The 26780-nt window shown below is 39.0% G+C and overlaps 1 protein-coding gene across 26 annotated transcripts in view; it reads left to right on the top strand.

Annotated features, from left to right (window-relative positions):
• Positions 1–2242: 2242 nt before the first annotated feature.
• Positions 2243–26780, top strand: part of LOC119018006 — a 138477-nt gene continuing 113939 nt past the window's right edge. For 18 of the 26 annotated variants that reach the window (XM_037095315.1, XM_037095311.1, XM_037095300.1 and 15 more), the window contains exons 1-3: positions 2465–2671; positions 4776–4900; positions 25023–25097. Coding sequence is in view for 17 of the 26 variants with exons in the window: in XM_037095300.1 (XP_036951195.1) it covers positions 25095–25097 (3 nt within the window). In the remaining 9 variants the exon portion in view is untranslated. The other 8 variants (XM_037095316.1, XM_037095319.1, XM_037095314.1 and 5 more) reach the window with 4 other exon arrangements.

Below are 26780 nucleotides of genomic sequence, written 5' to 3'. Positions count from 1 at the left end.
TTCAGGTCTAATAAAATAAATAAATACATTTTAACTAATAAGAAACATTATTTTCATTGGACAAGGTGGGATGAAATCAGGCCTATTTCTATTGTGACCCAAGAATGACCCATATCTGTTAATCTAGAGTTTTAAACATTGCTACTCCACCCAAAATTGAGTAAAACCTGATTATTTTGGACCATATGTCTTGAAAACCCTCATCCAAAATATTAAGATTGAGTGTGTTTTGATTTGTGTGATCTTTACATACAGTACACAGTCCTGGTATGCCGTTTGTATCATGTGCCTTTAATTTCCAGCTCTTATGCGCAGAAAAAGACAAGCACAACCATTCAAAATCTGCCTTGACATTACTTGCTTTTAGCATGTCTACCCGACTAACTAATAACACAATTACTGAACGTTTCAGTGTAAAGATCCATTAAGAGCAAATCAGAGAGAAGAACAATCTCTGTCCTTTGTGGCTTTCTTTTCCCTATAGGGCAAGTTGAGTTCATGCACTAATTTCTCTTCTAATTAGACTCATAGTTAAGTTTAACATGTTAATAAATCACCATAATTGTGTACAATGAGCATGTTGAGATGAAAGCAGGCCTGGTTCTACTGTCTTCCAAGAATGGCCCAGATCTTTTATTCTACAGTGTTTGCCAAACCATTATATTTTTCAAAAGACTCCTACCCTCATAAATGTCACCAAAGAGAGTATTTTGGGTGATCTGACTTATAAAACCACCCCAAAGATACAGAAGAATGAGACAATAAGGAGAATAGAGCCAGTAATAAATGTCAACATTGTGAGGGCCAAAAAGGATGCCGGGGAGCTGTGAGCGTGAGGAAAAATAAAATAAAAAAATAATAATAAGTCATCTGCCTGCTGGCATAATGCAGTTCTAGCTGGCAGCCATGTAGCTGTTGACTGTTCTCCACTTTTATAATCATTCAAATTTAATTAAAGGCTTAAGGAGAAAATGGCCTGAGCTGACGGTATAATGAGTTGCCAGGGGACATCTTTTTAATAATCTTAGTTTTGTAACAAAGATGTTGCCAAGTCATGGTCGCATTATGAGCCTTACACGGCCACTTTTTACTGGCCAGATAATTCACACCGGCCCCAAGGAGTGCACTCCTTTCCATAAAGTCTTCTGACTAAGCCGATGATTTCATTTGACCTTTCAGTTTTAATTAATATCAAGAAACACAAGACATTTAAAATCAAACTTTCATTGCCATTGTCATATCATGCTATAATCCCCCCCCCTTCTTTTATCTCTTATTTTAAAAGTTATGTTCCAGTGATAATTGTTAATGCTTTATAGGTTCCACTGTCTATCAAACAAGTCATAGACTCCAGATCTATTGAGTCAATTTTGTTGCAGTAGTCTTAACATCATAGCCATATAAAATACACTGTAGTATTATTATTTAAATCTATAAAATATCAAATCCCTTTCGGTACTTGCCAGTTTTGATACTTACAAACAAACAAATGAACCTTTAACTATAAAGTTGTCCATGTTGCTTTGGCTACTGATGTTAAAATTACATACAATTACTTAAATTAATGTTAATCCATTAGCATGCCAACCAAACAGACCCATTATATAGGGTGAAATATGAGATTTGTGCCAATCCTCTCACTGCAAAACATAAGAAATCGACTCAGTCAGGCCATGATGCCAGGGAAGGGAAAAAGCTGTGAAGCAGTTGCTGCAAAATCGACCATCTGCTCCAAAAACTGTCCTCTGAGTGATGATTACAGTCCATCCTGACCCAGACAAACGAAGTCCACGCATCAAACTTTGCTATACATCCATGTTCTCTTTTTCACCTTCTGCTACAAAAAACAACGGTCATACTATTTAATATTTACAGAAGTCTTTGTGCAGTACATAACAAACTGAATATTTGGAATAATCCACCTGATGCAATAGTGATATTATAGAGATGTGTTAGATTTATCGATTTTTGATGTAACCCAGTGAATTTCGCAGCCATGCAGTTGACTATCAAACATAAAAAAATCCTGAAATTACATCATCGGGTAGTTTATGTAATCTTAAATACAGTTACATATATTTTTCTACATCATGAATCTCTAAAAGTTGTACATCTATTTATTTTCAATAATCAATTTTGTCTTATTTTCCATTTTATCTGGAATAAAAATGTATCAAATATAAGTGGAGGAACCCTGAATAACTATCAGAAAATTACTGGAATGTGACATTTGGTCCGGCATTATTCTTAATCACATGCCTTACATTTTTTTCTTTCATTTCCTTATTATTAAACTACATCATAACAGTGATAACAGAAAAACAAAGCAAATCTTTTACACATTTAAGGGGGAAAAAAAACCCAACAAAAAAGTAAAGGTAAACTTGAGAGCATCTGTTAAATATTCCATCAGGGGCAATCGGCCAGAGAATGATGGATGGGTCTCGATTAGCAATAGGTAAGAGACTAAAATATAAACTGCGTGGACACCAGGTGGCGCATTAAGGGCTTTTTAAATGTTATTTTACAAACGGCTGTCAGACAGGTCATTCCCAAAGTTTAAAACGTATGATGTTACATATTTTTAAAGGACTTGCGGGTTCGTTGTTTGTTTGTTTGTTTAGCATTTCGCGTTTATCAAGACTACCATAAGGTCCTTGGTGTTTATCAGGTAAGCTAACGTTGGCTGTCGGTTAGCTTTAGCTAGCTAAGTTATCTGTGTGTGTCTGTAGTCGCATTAATATGAAATGCAGAAGTCCCAAATGTAAAAACGACTTCTTTTTCTGGAGAATTACTAAGTGGGACAAGCTAGCTTTTTATTTACGCCCCACCAACAGCTGGTCAATGCCACAGCGAATGAGCTAACTATTTAGGCTAATGAGCTAGCTACGTTAGCTTTTATAGGAAGGTCACCAAGGTTACTGCTAACGGCTAACAGTTTTGTGTTGGGAGATATCTCGGAAAGGGGCAATGCAGCTCCAAGTGTACAGTCTGTAGCTTGGCTGGACAATGGAAAGGCACCCCTGACAACATGCGCAGTTTGAAAGGTAACTTACAGATTAATATACCTAACTTTCTTTCAAGGTGAATCTGTTTATGATGAGGGATACAGATTAAATACCATGTCTCTGTCTTTTGCAGTCATTTGTCCACCTCCAACATACTTATGCATTTACATTGTTTCACACTAGAGTCATCCCACAATTGAAAGTAGTTTTTTTTTTATTTTTATAATTAACTGAGAGACATTAGGATTAGTATTCATATTTAAAGCCAAGTTATTTGTGATTTATTTAACTTACACAATGTTTTCTATTGCCATTGCAAGACATGAAAGTATGACAGTGACCCAGGTTGCATGATAGACTTGAAGGGAATAGACTGGGATACTAAGAGGGTACCATTTTTAACCAAAGTTGTTTTGCTAGTGGTTTCTTTGCTATGACAAATCAAAATGTATACTGTAAAAACAGTTAATACCATATCATGTAAATGAATTCAGCCATCTTAAACATTATTGAAGTTTCATTTTTTATATTAATCGATTTATTCAGTATCACGAAATTAAATTTCCTGAAGTTGGTTTTCAAACTTATGTGCACCTCTGTAATAGTTGTAGACTTTTCAAGGTTAAAAGCTGATATGTTGTGGGTAGCATCAATTCTGTTGGTCTGCACACCTTCCTGTCTATCTGTCAGTACTATCCTCACTCTCTCTCTCAGTGGGATCACTCTAATCCAATCTCAACTATATTACTTGGTCCTCACTGAGATAAGGCATACTGGGGATGTTAGTGTATCCATATGAATTAAATGGACGGCAGCACTATCAAGATGCTGCAGCAGGTCAAGCCTACTCTGCAGAAAGATATGATGTAGCCAAATATATTTCTTCCCCCCACACAGCTTCCCCTTAACCCCACCCAAAGTTAACATCAGCCACCCACACTGAAGGAATAAAATCACCTCCACTTTTGTCGACTACATATCATCATCTGCAGATTGTTTTCTGTCAGGTTTGAGACAATCCTTTTTGATGCACTGATCAACGATGCAGATTCCTGAAGCTGGACAACCCTCTGATTGTGCTAAAATGTTAGCATGCTACTCTTACTTAAACTCAATTCACAGCTGACTGTTTAAAGCATGTCCAGTCAGATTACAACTAATCATGATTATTTCATATGGAGAATATATCTGAGATGATGTATATTATAGTTCTTGTTATTAGATATGAAATGATGCATCAGTGTTGAGCTTAGCTCTCTGCACCGACTCTATGCTTGACCCAGCGGCAAGTGCTGATCAGACTGCTTATCATGTGGAGACAGCCTAATACCCACACAGTAAGAAATGCCCATAAGCGGACCTATATTCAATCTCTGAATGTCAGTTTGTATGTTTGTGGATTGGTTTACGGTCTTCAAGGATAAACTTTGCCATATGCAGGATTAATTGTTGCCAGTAAAGTTGATGGGTATCTTGGAGTAAGCAGTACTTGGTAGGCCCCAGCTGATCATTAAAACAAAATGTATAGAAAAAACACAGCAGAGGATTCTCGTGTGTTATTAAAGTCATCTGTTGCAGCAGATGCAACTTCTCCTGACAGTCAAGAGTCCCACAGAGAGATCCTTAAGCATTACATGACCTCTCAGTTTGACAATATTACCGCTGTTGACATCTGTATGGAATACATGTGAAGTTTATTTTGTGGTGTTATGTGTTCATGTCTTTGTATTTGGATGTGTAAATGGAGACTTTTGTTTGCCTTGATAGGACAGCACCAATGCACTGGAGCTCACGCAGGACCAAAGAACATTCCGGAGGAGCTCTAGATGCCAAAAAGGTCTTTAGTATGTTGAACATTAAAGTGGATGATCTGCCACATGGATGATTAACAGGTAACTACTTCACCTCTGCTTTATTAAAACAAAAAGATTACTAACCAGACTTGTTCAGAAGAAGGCAAACCCAAAGATTATATGACAGTATTCTGACGCGGAGTCTCTTGTATGTATCTTATAAAGAGAAAGGACAGAACTGTGATTGCCTGTTGGGGATATTTATTTTTGTTTTATTTAGCTTGTTAAACCTGCTGAGAGAAGAAAAAAGATTAGAACACAGACATAAAAATAAAGTGAATTCAAACACAAAAGTGTTTGTTATGATTTTTTAAACAATACCTTAAAAATAGTCCATATTCAAATGTATGACAGAAAGTAGTAGTAGTAGTAGTATTAATGGAAATAAATGAAGTGGTACTTTTGAGTTAAGATTGTCCTGTCTAAATCATTAAATTGAATCCCTTACTGATTTAGAGCTTCTACTAAATCCAAGTAAATATGCATTTTGTTCATTTTATAGCCTAAGCAACATGACTGAAACAACATCGCTTGCAAATTGCAGGTCAAGTCTTCATTGGCACTTCCTGCTGAATAATGTATATCAGTGTTTCCCACACATGGATTTTATATGTGCTGGCAGCCCAGATATATCAGTGGCCAATTTTTTGCATTCTATACTTTTTTTTTTAATCTGTCCGTGATCGGTGAACTAATGGATGGTCTGCCCTTGCTCCAACCCTCCTGTTGCATGTTCTGCAGAGAATCGGAGACAGTAATGTTCTCTGGTATTATGTCCCTCTTATGTAAACCCACAGATTGTGGTATTTAATATAGCTCCTCTTATGCTGTTTTCTCGTACAAGCGCACCTGGTTGTTTCAATGCCATTTCGTACCACACTGGTTTCGATAGGATGGGTTGCATAATTAACAACAAGCGCCCTCCACATACGGCTCACCTACTATTGTGAAAACGGAATGAGGACTTAAAAAAGTAAAAAATGTGAGGTGTGTTTTTTGAGTGACTTTATTAAACATTCTGCTGGCAAAGAATGTCAACAAAGCAGACACGTAGTGAGAGAAAAACAGAAAGGAGAGAAATCCAGTGTTTTACAGCTATTCTGATAAGGGTGGTGGATTTTTTTTAGTTTCTTTTTCAAGTCGAGTTTGGCCCCAGATATCTAGTTAACTGAATATTTACCATCATTGACAAAACAAGTTTTAAAAAATGATGGGGAAAAATCTAAAGTCTGTTGGTAATCTAACAGATTAGATCACTGAAGGCGATCTATTGACACAGGTACATGGCCATTTCATGGGAAATAATGTAATTAAGGTGAAGTGACGAAAGTGTCGGTAGAAAGGAAGCTATTTGCACTATTAATTTGTTCGTGAATGCCTGTTCATGGTTCTATTCAAGGTCAGTATGACAATCTTATTGTTGCAGAGTTATTTTGCCAGTGAAACTGCAGCTGCTTTGAATTTGTTTCTGGAGTATTGCTGATTATCTTCATGGGGGTATGAGCATGGAAGTAGATGCTACCTTTCAGACGTGAATCTTTATTAACCTAGCACATGGTTGCTAAAAGGTAGTGTGTCTTGAAAGCATGACAGTTTCATCAGTGTTGTTTCAGGAATTAGCATTTCTACATCAAAAAGCTTTTTGCCATTAAGGGGAATTCATTAAATATTTTAGCTGTAAGGAAAATGTCCCTTTTACCAGGCGCTTATCTAAAAAAACTAGAAATATTAAATGTTAGTGATGGCATAAAAAGTAATTTCATTTTCCTGTGTGTGCTCTTAGTCTCCCTAAGTTTATTACTAATTCATTTTTTCTCTTCAACATTTCACAATATAATGTTTTATCATAATCATCTCCACTCGAGAGTAACAAAAATGATGGGGATGAGCAGATCCAAGCCTTTTTCAGTCTGCATATGATATCAGTCACTTTAGGATTTGGTGTTGTATTCACTGTGACCTCTTTTCTTATTTTACCGTATCCTTCCTTCCATTTGCACTTTTCAGTAAACTTGTCGGAGTGGCTTTGAATGTTCTTTTGGCCTCATGGTGTAGTTTGAGTTAATGATTAACCAACCTTTTGGCCTTCCAGATATGCTTATATTTAACCTAATATCACTTGCAAAAAATTGGCTTTGCAATTCTTTGTAGTAAAAAAAAAAGGCATTAACGCTATTGTATTGTGTGAGTTTTGCTAAATAACACTAGCCCCATTCACACTGTCCTTTCAGTGAGGGAATCATGCTCTGATTGTCCACATTGCTGTTTGTGTGAAAGTTTCGGATGTGTGTGGCTCTGATGCACCTCCAGAGGTGGTATCAGAGTCAACCCGGCATCTGTGTGAATGGAAAAGCTGCAGGTGCGTATCAGGGGTGTGTCGGTCTGATGTTGTTCACAGTCTGACAGCTAAGCAGATCCTCCACTCATCAAATAAAAGAGAAATGTCCCACACTTCAACCCAGAAAGCAATGTTATGGGATCAGACCACAGTAACATAGTCACTGGTAGTGTCTTTGGCATCTTATAATGAATGATGGTGATTACTTGAAGTGATTCATAGCCAAAATCTTTCACTTACTATAGGTTTATCACCTTCAACTATTGTCTTGTTGTAGTTACTGTCTCTGGCATCTCGTGTTGAAAAAAATCACTGCAATGGTCAGGCCACCCGGCTGAGACTTAAGTGGCCTTTCCCCCAGAATACAGCATCCCTCCCTGGGAGTGAGAGAGTCAGACAGCGTCCTCTGTTTACTGATGCTGATTATGTAATTATGTAATTTAAAGCTTCTCTTTGACACTTTCCAGGATACATGGTGAGTCAGGATCTCAATCACAACTCTTTATAATAGCATCCATATGATGATAACAGGCAGCCGATACATGTTTAGGTTAAAAAGTGGAAACCAGGGAAAACGTGTAGAAACAAACCACGCCAATACCATCATGCCTCTTTTGGATCTGCAGCGCTGGCCTGCTGTATGAATTGACACGCTGGTCGGCTTTAAGCCGGAGCTGCTTGATTTAGTGTGAATAAACAATGGTGGGTGAAGAAATGGTGAGCCTTCGGTGCGCTGTTACTCTGGAGTCTCTGTGTGAAGGGGCAGCTGACTGTAAACATACATTTTGTTTGTTTACAAAGCATTGTAAGAATGAAGTGGTATAGGCTGCCATTTTCATGGTGTTATATAAACATATTGTGCTCATATCTCTTACCAGGCTCGTGCTGACCAAGATACAATGAGATACATTGTAATCAACATGCTATCCCTTAGTAAGTTAAACTTAGTATGTTCTCCAGAAATATTTGTACCCGTACAAAAATTGTCATTACTTGCATTATGTCTGTGTCGGTGAATGTGTATACTTGTGAGCAGAGCCTGTTGGAGGAGATGGAATGGATGAGTGAAAAATGGCTGAGATGAGAAGCTGTCTGTTTGTGGTCAGAGGATGTGGTAGACTGCTTGTGTTGGGTGATACTTGATCTGATGTTAATGTGCTGCTGTGTGTGTGGGAGGGAGTGAGTTGAAAGAGGCAGAGGGGAAGATGGGCAGATAATCCCGTCTGCTTGATGAGATTGAATGCTGGGATTGATTGATCGCCTAATCATAGGAGGAAATGGGCCTGAAAATGAATGGGACTCTGCCCTTGGCTTGCTGTGGAGCTGGGTGGTTGGGTTGGAGGGGATGTTAGCTGCAGAAAGACATGGCCTTAATGTGCATGGGACCTGATTTCATTTGTGTCTGATATACAGTTATATGATCCTGGCTAAATGATCAAATAAAAAAGGAAGAGGGGGAACAGTGAAGGGGATGTAAATCAAGCTTTATTGCTGGATTATTACTTTTTCATCTCATCTGAAATGGATGCGTTGAGAAAAGAGCAGAATAAAAATTCGTCATGAATTTCAAATTGATGGAACAGTGTGTAGGTACACACACCCGCTGCACTGGATCCAGTTGATTGTCTAGTGATAAGAATTGGATTATGATTATTCTATGTCCTTATTTGATTTGCTGTATTTTTGCCTTGGCCAGAAGATGCGTTTGGTCAAATTGTTCACAGCTGGATTAGAAGATTTAAAAAGGTCTAACAGATGGTATGCTCACGCTGTCATTTTGTCTCTGTCTTCACTGCCACATGCTTGCTCAATGATGGCAAAGCTACTTGCAAAGGGAACCAGCAATGGTGTCAGTCTTGGGAACCCAATATGCACTATTCCATTTTTGGTCACATAGAGGACTTCCACCAGTATATTAGAATGGGATAATTACCTCCGTGTTTGAGGGTCCTTGCTTTTTATGTAGGGTGCACGGTTCAGAGTAAATGCTGCCAGAACATATCACCCTGTACACCGATTGAAGTGGTGGACTCCGTCCAGTATCAAGGCATAATCAAATGAACAGGTTTGCCTTGTTGTTTAAGTTAGGTGTGCCAACTGTCACTTTGTGTTTGTCTCCATTTCCATGCCACAAAGAGAAGCTTTGAAAAGCAAAACTTCTTCGACTTTGAGTATTTATCACACTTTTGTGGACACCATTGACAGAGCAGCAACAATTTCCATGACACTAAATGTAACCTAATCTAAACCCACTGTCATGAACATTTCCTGTCTGTAATAGCATAGAAAATGAACACCAGAGAATTATCAATGTTTGAAATATGGTACCCAGGTGGGTTACAAGCAATGTGACTTAAAAGTTGAACTTAAAAGCTTTTAACGTTGTGTTAGCTATAAATGGTTTTTTCCTTTGTTACAGTCGAATTGCTTGTCTTTTTTTTTTATTGTCCATTTATTATTGTATTTTTCATTACCAATTCCACATACATACATACATACATACATACATACATACATACATACATACATACATACATACATACATACACCTTTTTAAGATTAAAGCCTTCAAATGTTTTTGTTTTGTCATTAACAGTATTTTTCTTTATGCTATGTCTGTTGAGCTGGATAGGGAGCTGCTGCGTGTGTATGCATTTGCTGCCTATATAATTGAAGAAAACATTGTTGCTCCATGGCATTTCAATGTCAGAATCTGAGACCCACACGAGTGCCTCCTCAACTCTGCTAATAAAAAATCAAGTCAAGCCATTGAACATTGCTAGTCTCACAACATGGATAAGTAGAGATAAGAAATGCTGAAGCAGCAGAAGCATGCTTGATCTATAATTTAGCCATCTGTATCCTTCATGTACCCCAACTACATGCCCCATGTTACCACTGTAATTGTTTTGGAGCCACTTGAGGGCAGAGGGGTAAGCTGAAACCAAAAGTCGATATGGTTCCTTTTAGCTCTGTTTTGGTGTTCGCCAACCCTTCATGCTTTTGTGGTTCTTTTATTTATGTGAAAATAATGAAATCATTAACTTATTCCTTTAAGGTAATTCTAACACTAAACAAACTAAAAAAAAAAAAAAAATTACGACGAAACAAGCAAGCAATAGATATGTTATTTGTGTGTGATTATATGCAGTTGTCTATCTCAATGTAACCAGGACCAATTAGCAGATGTAGCATTTGTTGCGGCCTTCCTCTCTGTCTCCCTCTACTGTACATTCTGTATTTGTTGGTGACTGAGCAGAAGGTTATTGATATCCAGAGCCTGAAGCCTCAGAGTGGGATGACTGAGGAGGAAATGAGCAGCTCATGCAAAGAAGTGCAGGCACTGTGGGCTAGATGATCAATGGCATTGATCAGCCAGTCAATCCTGGAGTCTATATTCTTCTCTGTTTACACTCTCCCACTGCCACTGTGTTAAACTGAGCGTGCTCTAAGCAGCCACCTAAGGGACCCTCTAAAAGCCGCCCTCACACCCGCCATTGATTGACATGTCGATTATCTTGGAAGCTGTTGACAGCACAGTTGTTAGCCATCTTAAACATTAATGATGATGGTTGTTGCCTCAAGTTAGACTCCTGACTAAGAGAAAGAGATATTCCTTTTCAGGTGTATTACCACTTTTGATGAAATTAAGCACATGAAAAATATTTAAACTTTCAATAAAAAAACAGCTAAATAGTTGCACCAGTGCTTTATAATAGTTTAAGATCTGAAATCTAATCAATTTTATTTATATTGCCCAAAATCACAATTTCATTCCCTCGATGGACTTAACAATCTGTACAGTGAATGACGTCCTCTGACCCTCGATTCGAGTGAGGAAAAAATTACCATATTGAGGAAAAAAATAGCTTTTAACAGGAGGAAAAAAAATAAGATGGAAACAAACCTCAGGAAGAGCCACAACAGACACAGACAGACTATCCGATACAAACTATAGTATAAGTACAGTGTGTGGATCCAGGAGACAACTGAGCAGGCCGAGGCATTGCCAAGTGGTGTCTGAGCCACATGACCTCCTCTTCACCATGGTGACCTGGAAGAATGTGCTCTGTGTGACCTGCCTGTGTTATCTATTTATTTATTTTTATCACCAAAGGTTGACTGTGTAGAAAAACTCGTAACCACGAGTCCCTTTAGAACTTAATAAATGTACTACTACCTTCCTGTTTTGTGTTTTTGTAGTGATTGTCAGCATAATCATTTGGAGGATTTGTGAAGTGTGGATGTCTAGTCACGCCCTTGCTAAGTGTAATCAACACCAGATCGTGTGTGTGTGTGTGTGTGCGTGTGTGTGTGTGTGTGTGTGTGTGTGTGTGCGTGTGTGCGTGTGTGTGTGTGTGTGTGTGTGTGAGAAGATAATTGCATCAAGTGTGCAGACTGCACCACATGCCCCAAGCTCCCAGCATCAACCTCAAACCTGTTTCTTCTTTTATGCGTCATTTACTGCCTGTTAACAGTTGGTGTAAAGCAGTTTATAGATGATTTCTACAAGTTCCTTGGGCTCTCCTAAATATGTGCTTAAGTTATACAAACTCACTCACTTTAATGGACAACTAGTAATGGGCTGACATTGGCCTGGCTGCAGGGACCAGTGCCTCTGAAAGTGGTTGCACCCCAGTAATGCTAATGTTCATCCCTCTGAATGATTCGGAGATAGTGGTAGCCTCAACCTGACACAAAGCCTTTGTCTGAGATTCCTCTTTTACTGGTATTAACTCTTTTTACTCTAAGCTCCTTCTTGCTTTTCACAGCCTCTTTTGGTTGGTCAACACATTAAAAATTGTGCTGCCTCCTTACAAGATTGTCTTTAATCTTTTACCGCTTCCATGTCACCTCAAAACGTGTGGAGGCTGATATGATAATGATGTGGACCTGTCCGGGGTATTAGAGTTAAGCTGGCTGATTAGGCTGCACATCGATTAGTCTATCACTCAGCACTGGCCGGGCCTGAGCTTCTGGGTGGGAGGAGAGGTGGGTAGGGTGGTGTGGTGGAGGGAGGATTGACAGCCATTCCTAAGAAATGACCTCACATAAAGTGGATCTTGAACGTACACACAGCGAACACTTTAAGTAAGCACATAGTCTTTACCTTGTCATTGAATGAGACAATTTCTAGTTAAGTGTTTTTGATTACTTTAAGTAACTTGTACCACCTTTAGTACTAACAAGTACTACCTCTAATAGCTTGGCATCAGTTTGCAAGAACCCCCTAAGGCATTTTAGGCCTGTGTTAAATTTCCCTGGTGGCTGAATTAAACTAAATTACAGTATGAATTGCACAAATAATATAAAGACATTTTAATGAGTTATAGTCTCACAGTATTGCTATGTGAACTTGACTACACCTTTTTATTGAATGGAGCAGATCGTAACTGATAATGTAATAATAAAGGCAATGTAGACCAGATCTACCAGTGTAGAATAGTGAGAATAGAAAATATAATGAAATATGTAAAAACTATAAAAAGCCTGCCAGGTTCTAAACATATCTGTGCCCCTGTGGTATGGCTGCACAATAGTAGCATTATCTACAACGTGTCTGCATTCAGTTTATGGGTGAGAAGCCACACTGTGGCTTTGTCTCTGGCTGGCCAAAGCGCCTGCACTACTTCATGAAATCTGCCAGTGTGTAGGTTTGGCTGTTCAAACCTTCTTAAAGGCAAAGAGTGGAGTTAACAATAACTTCTTTCATCAATGTATTTGTATGCACATTTGGGAGTAATCTATCAGAAAAGGTTAACAGAGATGACAAAACATCTTTTTGCATAAAAGTTTCAATAAATGCTTGAGGGGAGGAAAACAATAAATATTTAATTCTTACAACGGATCTGCAGTTTCCACTCTGAGTAAAGCTTTTTGCTAAAAAGATGGAAATGGCCACAAGTTGAAATCTCTCATTGGTCCACACAAATCTCATGTAACCTTCCTAACATACATATATGTACAAACAGAAATTTCCACCATGTAAAAAGCCCACTTTGATTTTTCAATTGTGTAATTTGATTATGCATCTTAATGGGCCTTCTTATTCTACTATTGAGAAATAGTTTCTGACTGGAGAGTCTGTGCCACATAAGGCTTTTCTGAAGAATAACTCCTAATAGTCGCATAACGGCAGTGGACAGAACCAAGCATACATTTGCATGTTCCTGAAATACATTTAAAATTTACAATACGCTTTGGATGGACACCCAGTTAGTTATTAAGTACTAAAACTGAGTACTAAAATGGAGGGAAAAATAAATGTTTATTAATACATACATAATGGAAGGTAAAAAAAAACATGATGATATTATCCTATTAAAAAAATGTGATAAAAATCTGGTTTGGCACAAAGTACTGCCTTTGAATGACAGTTGATGGGACGTTGGACGTTGAATGACAGAATGGAGTCTAGGAAAAAAAGAGAATGAGAGAAATCAAGGGAAAAGGAATGATGTAGCAGGAGAGACAGAGGAGCCAAGGAAAGGTTAGGACCCTTGCCTTGCCTGAACACTGAGGCTTTTAATCCCGGAACAAAGTCATTAAGGTTCACAGCTACAGAAGAGGCCAATTAAAAGCAGAGCGTAGGCATAAGTCTGGAGAAAGGCATCATTTGCTGCAGGAGCCCAGGCCTTTTATCGGACCAGTGGGAGCCCTCCCTTATGCACCCAGGGAATCAGAGGGCCTATCAGCCATCTCTTGGAGATGTTTTTACTTCAGATAATTCCCCTTCACTCAGAAATAGGCCAGTGGTGAAAAGCAGGGAGATATCCCTATGACAATGATAGTGTTTATGCCCCATCTAAATCTGAATATTGGAAAAGCGCATTGAAACAGAAATGAGAATTTTACACTAAACTGCAGGCCCTAATTAGTCTAATGTAATAAGTACACTGACATAACACAAGTTGTCAGAACTTAGATTGCATGTTTTAGAATAATAAGTTTTAGTTGTAAACAACATTACAAAGCTATTAAACACAATATTATTGTCAATGTGACTTTTTGAACAGCCATCTCACATTTATACCAGTTACAACCATTCCTCTTGTAAACGCCTTTCCTTAAAGACAAAACGACACACTGTATAGAAATCCTTAATTATCCCTCACAAAGCTCTATTTTACTCCAATTAGCTGTTAAATCTATCTGCGTGGTGATTTAATGCAGGGATTGAGTGAGGGGCAAGGGCTTAATCTTGACTTCCTTGTTTACTGAAATAATTGAAATTATCAGATTCTTGGTGATTAATGGGCTTACTAAAGAATACCAGGGCTCAGCAGCTTTGCCTGAATGCAGTGCTCAAGAATCATATTATGCGTTTCCCTCGAGTCCACTAATCACCATGTTGAGTTTGGCTTGCTGTGAAGTAAAGACTAGCGAGAGATGGGAATATGTGAAAAGTGTTTATCTTCTAGCAAAGTAATATATCTCTTTAACTTCTGATTTATTTACAGCCCTAATAGATAGTTTAGAAGTTGTTAAAACCAACACTTTTCAAAGAGACGTGGCCCATACCATTGATCTTACACAGTTGCATTCAATTACTTGATTAACCTGCTAAATAATTGGTTGAATACTCAAGTATGGAAATAACAATGATTGGAGTCCAATATGAATTTAAACTGAAAGGGCAATAGCTGTCTGTAGACTGCATACACCCATAATACTTTAAGTATATTGTAAAACAAATTAAATGCATTTGGTACAGGTTATAGAAATTAAATAAATAGATAAAAAATGTGTAAATTGCAGTTGAGTCCAGGAGACGAACAGCAGTTGCACTTTTTCAACCAGCAGAGCCTGCTGAGAACTATTGATAATAAAATAACATGCTGGTTTGTACAGATTCACATATCATGAAAGTGGCTTTTAAGTTGCAGACTTTTACAGACCTTTTACCTGTCTGCTTGGCTCACACTAGTGCTGGGGTTTATGAAATGTATAGTGGGAGCACTCTTTGCCCTTGTGGATGGCTTTTTAGTTACTGGTGGAAACTGGTGTTTGGTTTGTGGAGTGCAGTATGTCTGGGGCTGTAGAGATTATCTGTTAGAAGTTCTACTACAGCCAGAGTGGCACTCTAACGCCCACCTTGCTGACTTGCAGCACTGAACTATCATCCTATTTAGGACTATATGAGAATCTTAAAATTTGTTTTTTAGTTTAAGATTTGGTGGGGCACCTGCCTGGTGTTTTTTGTCACAGTGTCAGAATTAGAGCCCGACCGATTTATTTGAGATCTCTACGTGTAGGGTCACATTTCATGTGTTACTTGTCACCATTCATGCGCAAACGTGCTAGCTACTGCAAAACCCAAGTGAGCTAAGTGACTGGTTAGCGGCTTCCATCCATATCAACAAAAGAAAGGATACAAAAAAATGTGCATTTGTGTGATTTGTCAAACCACCATTGCTGTTCCGAAGACGGGGAATGTTGAGAGGCACTTTCGAACTGCGCTTAAAAAGTGCGACACTGACTTCCCTCCAAAAAGTTAGCTGAGGCCAACACCGAAGCATCGTGACTGGTGAGTCACTCTATCATGCATGTGGATGCTGGCGTGAATATCACTGCTTCTCAATCTCAATCCGTAGCAAAACTTTTTTTTCTGATGGAAAAAGAAAGCCAAGTTGTCCCTTCAAGCTCTGGGGCTGTGCTAATAATTTGAAGGCTGCACACCGGAACAACTGGCTCCATGGACTCACCTTTCTCCGCTGATCAGCTCTTAGCCTCGCCAATCAGCTGTTAGCCTAGCAAGGCTAACTTTCAAACTGACTTGCTCTGTTAGCTGTCCATTGTTGTTCTGTTGATCCTCCCTCCACCACAGCCTTGGTGTTATTCACCGCCTGGCTCCTTTGTCGCTCTCCTCTGCTGCTGTGGTCTTCCCCAGCTAGCGGCAATGTTGGATGGTCGCTGCTCCATCGTTGCTGGTAGGGTCTTCAGGTGTGCAGTGCAGGAGCTCCTGGACCTCTGCTGTCACTTCACCCCAGGCTGCACTGTTGGGATTGGATCTCTTGGTCTCCTGCATTGCCCCCGTTGTGCGCATGGAGCCTCCAGACACAAGTTCGTGCACACGGTCGGTGCTGTTCCCCCCCGTGCGGACTGACAGGCATTCCATTTAGTCTTTGTTTTGTTTGTTCCACTTTATATTAAGTGCTAAGATGATAAAAGAGGCCTTCGTTGAAGCAGCTGTCTTGTTTCAGGATTTAAAAAACAAACTAGAAATATTATCATCAATCAAAGCTCCTCAGCTATCAAGGAGTACAGTTGCACAGCGCTGTGAAGTAATGGCCGAGGATTTGACACAGCAGCTTTGAAGAGACATTGCAGACTGCGATTGTATCTCACTGCAATTGGACGAGTCTACAGACACCAGCGATACAGCCCAGCTGTGCATTTTTGTTTGGATGGTGTTTACAGATATGACTGCAAAAGAGGAGCTATTAACATTATTAACAAAAGGACATTTTTCAGTCATTCAAAAACTTCACCACCAGAGACAACCACCAGCTCCCAGTGTGTAAACTGTGTGCAGTATTGATAGCCGTTTGTCACCTATGTGCATTACTGCTGTCAATTTTTATGTGCAATACCAAGGGTTACATTACTCTCTCAATATCAGTTATGCATTTTGTTATATAAAGTATACTCAGTATGTATAAATAAATAGATGTTTAGTATTTTTTATGTAGGTAGATCATTTTGACCTGGTCATTTTGAAAGTACTGTAGTTTGCAAGCTAAAAAAAGTGTGGGCATCCCTGCTCTGCATCATCCCTGTTGGCAACACTCGTGTTTAGAATGCCACAAACCCTAGAATATAGTTTGATGTTCCTCTGTTCTGTTGTGACAGTAAAACAAACAAGTTTATTTTTCAACTGCATTATCATATTATTTCAGTGAGAACTCATAAATAACAACAAATAACTAATGTTACTGAAAGCTGTTTATGTTTTGTCATGTGATGGATTTTTTTAAAAATATATATATATAATAAATATATAAATATAAATATATATATATATATCGGCCGATATATCGGATTTTTAAATCACCAGATATATGTATTGGCCTTAAAAACCCTTTATCGGTTGGGCTCTAGTCAGAATATGTGGGATTTTCTCAAGCATATTGCAAGTTAGAGAAGAAAGTAAGTCTGAAATGGATAAATAATTTATCTGAGGACTATGGTACTGTAGAAGTGAGAATGGTTTACTTTTTTCACATACAACAGGTACCACTGTGTCCATATCATGCCATCCCTCAGAGGGTACTGAACCATCCATTGCCTTCCTGTCTGTCTGCCATTATTTGCAATGCTGATTGATAGCTTTTTCTCTAACCCTCTCCATCCCACATGGCAACTGTGGTTTGCTGCCTCTTTATTTCTGTCTTCTTTTGGTTCCTTTTCCTCTTTTGCTTAGCTTCTATCGCTGTCTTTGTGTCTCTCTGCAGACTGTGAGCTGATATCATCCTTTGAAAGGGTAATGATCCCACTGTGTTGAGATTATGTATGTGTGCTGCACAGTGTAATGGCCTGGCTTTTTATTGCCTGCCGCATACTAATCCCACAACTGAAGGAATGAGATGACACCTGCAGGGAGCTGTGTGCGAGCTGCAGCCTCACATGAAAGAATGGCCATTAAAAATGATCAAAGAAATTACTGCACTCGGCTGCACAACACTGCTCTCACGCCTGGCTAGGTGTACATCCCTCTGCCCCAACACACACATAGACAGGCATGCGCACACATACACGTACACACATGCACACATGGACAAGCACTAATTAGTATCTCCCTCTGATGGATATTTTCCAAGTGATCCTCTGTGGAAATGTCCTGCGCATAGTTGCCTTAGGCTCTCCGCAGATGATGCACCCACGCTTGCAGATAGGAAATGGAGGACATGCGTGAGCTCAAAATGATAGTCTGTTCTCCATATCCCAACCACAAATTATTCATGGACATTTTACCACAAGTGTTTTCCAACTGAATTTTTATCAGACTTTTTCTTCAGGGGTCTTTTGTTATATTAAGAAATGATTTCAAGGTTTATTCATTGCAATTTGTTTTACATTTTACTGTGTTAATGACAAAAGGAGTTTGCTCTTTAGAAATACAATTAGTGGAAGATTTTAGAATCTCAGTCTGCTTGAAAATACATTTTATTAATCAGCACAGTGGTGAACATTAAAATCCTGCTACTCTGCAATGCTGCATCCCACTATGCTAAGTCTTCTACTTCCTCCATCTTTTCATGTCAGTGTTCACTTGCCCCCATCCCTGTTCATGTATGTTCCCTCTCCCAATTGTGCATCTGAGATCCTTCTCTACTCTCTTAACCAGGTGCAGCCTCTTGGCCGCATGTCCATTCTAGGGTTGTGACACAGTGTGAGCCACGCTGCTTCTCTTATCAGTTGACCCTCTGTTCTAGCCTCTGTGCTGACATTTTCTACAGGTAGTCCACTGCCCCTTGTAGCAAATTCACTCTTTGAGCTGATACACACTGATAATTGCAATTTATGTCCCCTGGATCCTGAGAGAAAACTCTTTCACTTCGTTTAACTTCTGGTTTGAGATGGCATCCACTACTGAATGTTCTTTTAGAATCCACACCTAAAAAGGAGGATGGGTGTCATTTATGGCAAAGAGACAGGAGTTTAGAAATAGGACCTGGAGACATACAAAAAGTAACAAATTCCCATTGTAAATGGTCATTGCAGTATATATTTATGATATTTTATTCTGCTTTTAACATTGGCTCTCAAATGCGTAGACAATATGGTTATCAAAGGGATCCATCTTACTAAGAGATTCCTTTTTTCAGTACCCCTCCTTTCTCCCCCTTAGCCCCTCCCTTTCTCTCCCTCAGTGGTCCATTTTAGAACCATGCGGCTGCATGGTTTGGTGGGTAATTTCACTGCCTTTTCATGTGTCGGAGGGCGAGGAATCCTCCTCCATTAGGTAGTGTCATCTTGTGATGTATGATGTATGCACAGAAAGGCAATCTGATGTTTATTCATGACTTTCAAGGCAATGCCTCAGCCAAGCCCTCTGATTTCCCTTTAAGGAACAAAACTACATGAGATTGAGACTTCAGTTTAAAGGCACACAGACCATCCTGCAGCACTTCTTCTGTTTCTTTTCCTCTTTCCCTTCCCCTCTCTCACACACACACATACTCTCTCTCTTATCTCACCCACAGCTCTTTTTCATCTCTTTTAAATTCTCCCTCGATATTTTTTCTGTCAGATTTAATTTATTTGACCCTTAGAAAAAAGATCACATGCAGTTATTTCCTTCTGATTTTGCCGGGCTGTCTCCCCATCTTGCCTCTGTACTTAACTAAGGACTTTGATGAAGAGATGAATTTAGATCGTTTTCATAGTAGGCTGGCACGTTAATGAGACAGCACCACTGCGAAACTAAAAGGCCCTCTGGTCACATGCGAAACACACATACATAGATATACTGTGTATGTGAAACAAAGCTACAGTCTTGACTTCAGTGTATACTGTATGTCCATCACACTTGTTCAGTTCACTTGCGCTATTGACTATGCAAACAATCCTGTGTTTGGGGAAATCTGTCGTAACCAGTAGTCGTCAAAACTGCAAACCGGCAGCTTGTTTGTAATTTTGTCTCCTGGTCCAGTGTGTTATAAAGTAACCATAATTCAAAAAGCTTGTCCCTATTTGTCTTGTAAATGACTTTTTAATGGTAATAAAGCCACATCTATCCATCATACTAGCCCAAGTCCATGCAGGCCTTTGATGGGACTCCTCCTATGAACAAATGGTATCTATTAATATTCTCAATGACCAACCTTCCAACAGCACATGCATCATAATATATGAGGGACCTGCTGCTACATGCTGCCTGCATGTTTTTAGTAAATTGATATCTGGATGCCTGGTATCAGGACTCTGCACACAGAGAACCAGATAAACAGTAGGACTTAGAGGTGTTTACTTGACTTTCCATGTGTCTTTTTGATGTGAACTGGTCTCTCCTCCATCATCCCATTTGATTTGAATAGGTAAAGTGTGGCATGATCCCGTTGTATTTTGGGGATGTGTTGGGGCATGAGTGAGGCAAATGACTGCATTTTGTATTTAACATTTGTAATAATGTGCTAATAACCATACTCTGTTGCTGTGAGTGGTGAATATTCTGACCTTATATGATAAATAATGCAAATGTAGCAACCTCTGCAAATGCCAGAGAAAATGAGGTAGAAGGGAGGGAGAGGGCAAGGGAGTAAAGGAGTAGAGAGGGGAGAATGAGAGAGCAGAAGCTAGCATAACTAACTGATTGTTGTGCTGTCAAATTGATTTGCATGAAAAAGGCTGGTCTAATTGCAACACTTAGCTGCAACACACTGATAATACAGAACAGGATTATAAAAGGACATGAAGGAGCTTTTATTATGAAGGATTTCCTGGGTGTCTTTGAGAGCTGCACCACCACCTTCTGTTTCTGTAGGGGACATTGAAAACAGTGTATCTGTCACCTTGTCCTGTCTGACATGACTTATCCATCATACAGATGCATACGCATTGCTGCCTCACCATCCATTACCATATACATCATTCCAACTTTTTTTATTGACTTATAAGTTTGTCCAAAAAAAAGAGTCAGGTTCTTTGCAGAAATGCAACACAAACTCACTATAAAGATTAAATCCAATTTATAGAAAGATGCTGATTGTTGGCATTATTCTGGCCAGGGATGATCATTATCATGTTTGGGATGTCAGTCACAAAAAGCTTGCTGGCAGGACTTTGCAAGTATGTCACCTTGGTTAAACCAAGAAGGAACTGCAAACTCATACTGAAATTCGTAGGAACAGAGCTAGTTAGCTTATAGCTGTTAGCAGCAGGTGAGAAGTGTGTCTGGCTGAAGGAGCCAACAGTTTACGGAGCTAACGCAGCTATTTACTGTGGAGTTAAACACACAACAGAACTGAGAGTTTCTGTTCAAAGGAACATGAAATAGAAACAGTGACAACAGAAGAAGTTAATGACATTTAAGAAACATTTTGTGATAATGTACTTTAAGCATAAAGACAAAGACTGAGACAGAATTTTTCCCTTTTGGTTTTATGATTATGAAGAAAAGAAACAACATTTTGATTGGTGATCAGTGTAAGCCAATACTGCTTCCAGCAATCAGTGATTAATCAGTGATAACTACAAAGATATTTTTAGTTGACAAGATAACAATAGACAGCAGACTTGCCGTCACTGTTCTTACAGAGTAAAAAAATGATACCTGCTTTGAAAGGGTTAGGGTGTGGAAGAACACAAAATTGTAGGTGATGGTTTAGCACGGGGCTTCCTGATGCTGCCAAACGCAGTGCTTTCTTTTATTCCCTTTATTTCTTTTCTTTAATAATAAATGATGGATGTTTCAAATTACGAAACAGTGCTGGGAAAATCCAATTTAGTCCAGGACCTTGTAGGGAGGGTATAAAGAAGAGTTCTGTATCAAAGGCCCTTGTTTTGGTTTAATATTTGCAGTGGGGCCACTATTGAATGATGTAATGTGATAATGGGTCTTAGGTGCTTTTAACAAATCATCTAGCTCGTGTCCGTAAATTAATCTTGCAAGGAGTTGATGTTTTCTCACAAGACACTTGAGTATGTGTTTTTGTTGTGTTGAAATGGAAATGTATTTGGCCGTTTAGGCCCACCTGTACATTACATATAGCCCGAGTGATATATCACAGATGTATTGATTGATATCGGCATATATTTTGTTTGATTGATATGCAACATTCGAAAACTTTTTGAACATTTGTGCACAAAAGATGCTTGGGGTCTTGTGTAATTAAAATTCCCATTGAAATATATTGTTTCACTGCACTGGTGACTTTTTAGTCAACCAAGCTTTTATATTTATCTTTTTTTCATGGTCAATACTTGTAGAATGACAATGCATATTGAATTGGAATGCATATTGAATTAGCACCCAAGTATTGTGACAGTATCAAGATTGGCACATCAGCCCAGCCCTGATATTCTGTTATGGTTGTGGACAAATGTTATTCACAAAAATGTTTTATTTACATTTAGATGTGCCAGTAGGCAATTCCATTTAGCCAGCATGCACAACAACAGGGCACAAAATTGAAGCCATTAGTAGCTAAACTTGTGGTTGACAGGTAAAGTGTCTCTGTGTGAAAGGCATTTTGATGTGTAATGAGAAGACCCATGGCTCCAATAATTAAATGTTTGTGTAAATATCATTATCTCTTAATTGATTAATAATAAATAGTATGTTTATTTTTCTGATTGTACTTGGAAGCCTTCTTGGGGCTCGGGCTTTCAAGTGATGCATGTATACCTTGTGTGTGTATGTATATATGTATATATTTGTGTGTGTATCTATCTATCTATCTATCTATCTATCTATCTATCTATCTATCTATCTATCTATCTATCTATCTATCTATCTATCTATCTATCTATCTATCTATCTATCTATATATGTATGTGTATATATATATATATATTGTGTGTATATATATACACACAATCACAATGTGTATATATATATATATATATACACACAATCATATATATATATTTGTGTGTCTATATATATGAGAAATATATAAATACATATCTTGATAGATAGATATATCTATCTCTATATCTACACATATATATTTTTATATATATATCTATAAAGAGAGAGAGATAGATATAGATATGTAGTATCACAAATATATATTCTGACACGAATACTTGTTCAAAGTAACCACAGTTTTTGGCCTCCGGGGATATCATCGTTTCCTGTCACTGTTGTACTTCAGAGTGTCTTTTCTCACCAAGTAGAAGACAGCTAGTTTATTTCAAGAGTGTTTAGATGTATCTGTTTACTCTTTCTTATCTTAGTTCCGTGTCTTCTCCATGTTTGTCTTGTTAATTTTTCTCATTCTGTTCTCACTGCAACTTCAATTACAGTCGATCCTGGCAAATATGTCTCTGTGGCGTCCTGGTCTACATCACTCTTATGTGCCTCCATTTGTTATGCTCTTCTCTTCTGCCCTTGACCCAGTGTTTCCATTTTCCATTGAGTTTGTACTTGAGTCCACCCTTACAACTCTCTCTGCCACACTACAAGTATATTCTGCCATTAAGTGTTGTTGGAGCAGGCAAATCAATCACAGTACATCAAAAACATTGGCTTTGCCTAGTTTTCCTTTTCCTTTTTTTAGCATATATCTATAAGTGTCATGAGATGACTTTTGTTGTGAATTGGTGCTATGCAAATAAAGATTGATTGATTGTTTTATCATGACACATTCAGCATGCCTGTTTTATCATGACACATTCAGCATGCCTGTTTTATCATGACACATTCAGCATGCCTGTTATTCTTGACTTAAGACTCTCATATTGTTTCCCATCCAGCTCTTAGTGCTTCAGTTAAAGCTTTTGTGCCTTGTGTCTTATATCTAGATCCTTGCAGAAGGATGTATTTATTAAAAATGGCATGAAGCTCATGTGATACATGTATTAACAGTCTGCTGCTCTATAACCCAGTTTAAATTAATTTTTACTTTTGATCATTTTATATCTCCCATATTGTTACTATCTCACCGTCAGATTCCTCCCATTTTTACTTTGTTTCACTCCACTCTTACCCTCTTAACCTTGCCCATCATCACTCTGATGTCCCCTTTTCATATTCCTTGACCTTCTCTTTTCTGTCTGACCCTCCACAACCTCTTCACTGTGACTAGTGTGATGGTAGGCAGGCAAAACCATAGTACTCTCACAAACCCAACATTACCAAAGTGCTTTGGTTGTGGGAAATCTGGCTTTTCAGTTCCTGCAGAGATTGGATAATATTTTTTGTGCACCACAGAGTCGACACACACGAAGAAGACGCATCTATAAAAAGTTCTAAGAAGTAATAGGTATTAAAAGCTGTTAACCCTAAAAGGCCCATTTCCTTCTTTTGTTCTGGCCGTGATCATGGTAATTCTCCTGATTTGCACTGAAAACACTGCCTTTATTTCTTTGGTTTGTGGGAAAATGAAAAATGAAAATGTGTCTCAAGGTCCTTATTACAAACCACTTGTGTCAGTCATTTTTAAACAAGGGCCTCGCAGTAATTTTATTCTTTCTATCCTCCCTTTGCTTTGCTGACATATGTATGGAGTGGACAGTGAAATAGATGTTTCTCTACTCGGACCAGTCTGATGAGTTACATGGACAGAAAAAAACTCGATTCAAATAAGATTGAACATCTAAACCGCTGTGCAGTCCTCGCCAACTTATTAACAGTAGGAATGCATGCAAACTTGCAGTCTAAACACACAATGGGCAGCAGACTACCCAAACTTGTGTGATGTGTTGTGTTGATGCAGCTAGCTTTAACGTGCCCTCATTTTGTGAGGATTTTATTTTTTTCTCTCAATTTTGATGTTTGGCCACCTTGTGTTAAATGTATATTTGTTTAGCATGTTTTGAAAGACTTGAGGTTGGTCAGGGACAGCTCCATGCAGAAATTGTTTGATTTGTTATACTAACATTTTGTATCAATGAGCTGAATAATACCTATAGCCCAGTCTTCTTGTTTTGCAAATACAAAGTTGGCTCCTTCTCGTGAGCAGCCCTCACCGGAGGATTTGCCAAAAATTCTTGAAGAAATGTGTTTTTCTGTCCAATTAAGTCTGTCATTGCCCTTTAGCAGTAAAATGTGGAGGCAGCAGAATTCTTCAACATCCAGCAGAGGTCATGTTCATGTGTGCTTGCCTAGCTCTATTCTTATGAATGCACCTTGCCTTTTTCTCACCACATTCACAGCCTCAGCTCCTTTTGAGTGGGTGTTGCAGGGGAAATTTCAACCAGACAGGTTGTCTCCTGACAGTACTGTAAATGGTGAGTAACATATCATTTCTAGAGGTTCTCAGTGTCACAGGCTAGGCTCATAGTGTTTCAGAAGGACGTAGTATTATTAGATCAGTATGACCGTATGTGACAAGAAACATCCAGTTCTACGTCGTACTGTAGCGGTCTCTCCAGCACGCTGTGGTCTGGGAGATCATCTTGGCAGCCATCATGCATCAGGAAGATGCTATCAAAGCAGAGAGAGCCAGGGGAGTAATGGGTATGAGCCAAGTAAAATCAGCATATTCTCTTACAGACAGATCAATGGATAGAAGAAAACTGGGGTTAAAGACGCAGGAAAGGTGGAAGGAGGGAGACTCTACTAATGACAAGGTGATGAAAACTCCATGAGAAGTGGACTTCAAGGAGCATTTTACTCCTAGCTAAATAAAATGCAACCATGTGTGCACATTCAAAAAGGCTTTATAGGAAGGTTTTATGACAAATTGCAACATTTGGCTTTGTCAAAAGTGTCTCACACATGTCGTCTTATTCACTGTACCTCATGCTACCTGCTGCTTCTGATGAATTGTCATTTGACTGACTGTTTTTTTAATGTTCTGTTCTGTTCAGATAGATCATTTGAGCTCTGTGATTTGGTCTTGCTGCTGTATCTCCTACCCCTGGAGATGCACGCCCTTCCCTCTGGCTTGGTTGTCAGCATTTCCTTGCAGCAGCTATGTAACACTAAATCAACAACCCTACATTTTTTAAATTTATTTAAAATGTGGGTTCAGTTTTTATTTTCTGTCTTAATTTGAAATGAAAATGTTAAAGTCAGGGCTGCACAGTGGCTAGCACTGCTGCCTCACAGCTAGAAGATCGCCGGTTCGCGTCCCGGTTGGGACGCCTGGGATCTTTCTGTGTGGAGTTTGTATGTTCTCCCTGTGCAAGCGTGGGTTTTCACCGGGTACTCCGGCTTCCTCCCACAGTCCAAAAACATACTTGATCATTCTAAATTGTCCGTAGGTGTGAATGAGAGTGTGGTTGTTTGTCTGCGATAGACTGGCGACCTGTCCAGGGTATCCCCTGCCTTCGCCCTAAGTCAGCTGGGATAGGCTCCAGCCCCCCCGCGACCCTGCAGAGGATTAAGCGGCGTACATATAATGTGTACAGATGATGGATGGATGGATGGATGTTAAAGTCATTAAACATATCGTATGCCAATGTAAAGTTTGTCTCAAAAGACATCATCACCTGACTTAACTAAGGCAAAGTCATCAGCTATGGTCTTGACTTAAAGTGGCTCTAAAGGGTTGAAATGTAAAGTAGCATGCTTTTTTAGTTGCTCCGTTTAATGTACAGTATATTACAGCAGCCACTGTAACTATTTAAGTGTGTGGTGGGTGATGATATAGTCTGCATTACAAAGCTGGGTGTATGAGTGGTGGTGTTAACTGTCTGCTGGCGTAATGAGAGAGTGAGCTGTCAGAGACACGCATGTAATGGCTCCCTTGCCAGCTGCCCAGTTCAGGCCCTGTGGGACACAGCACAGACACACCATTTCTTTCACACTGTCTCATCTCCTGCACTCTCTTTCACATTCTCCCTCCCCCTCTCTCTGTCTGTCTTGTCCTCCCTCGCCCTAGCTTCCTTTCCCTTTCTCCATTGTTAAGCTCTAACCTGGAAAGGGTGCCATGGCAGGCCTCTCATATATTTTGTCGCTTTCTATTG

Source organism: Acanthopagrus latus, chromosome 4 (genome assembly GCF_904848185.1).
Source record: "Acanthopagrus latus isolate v.2019 chromosome 4, fAcaLat1.1, whole genome shotgun sequence".
Taxonomy (NCBI): Eukaryota; Metazoa; Chordata; class Actinopteri; order Spariformes; family Sparidae; genus Acanthopagrus; species Acanthopagrus latus.
The sequence above is the reverse complement of the archived record's forward strand: the minus strand, read 5'-3'. Positions and strand labels throughout refer to the sequence as shown.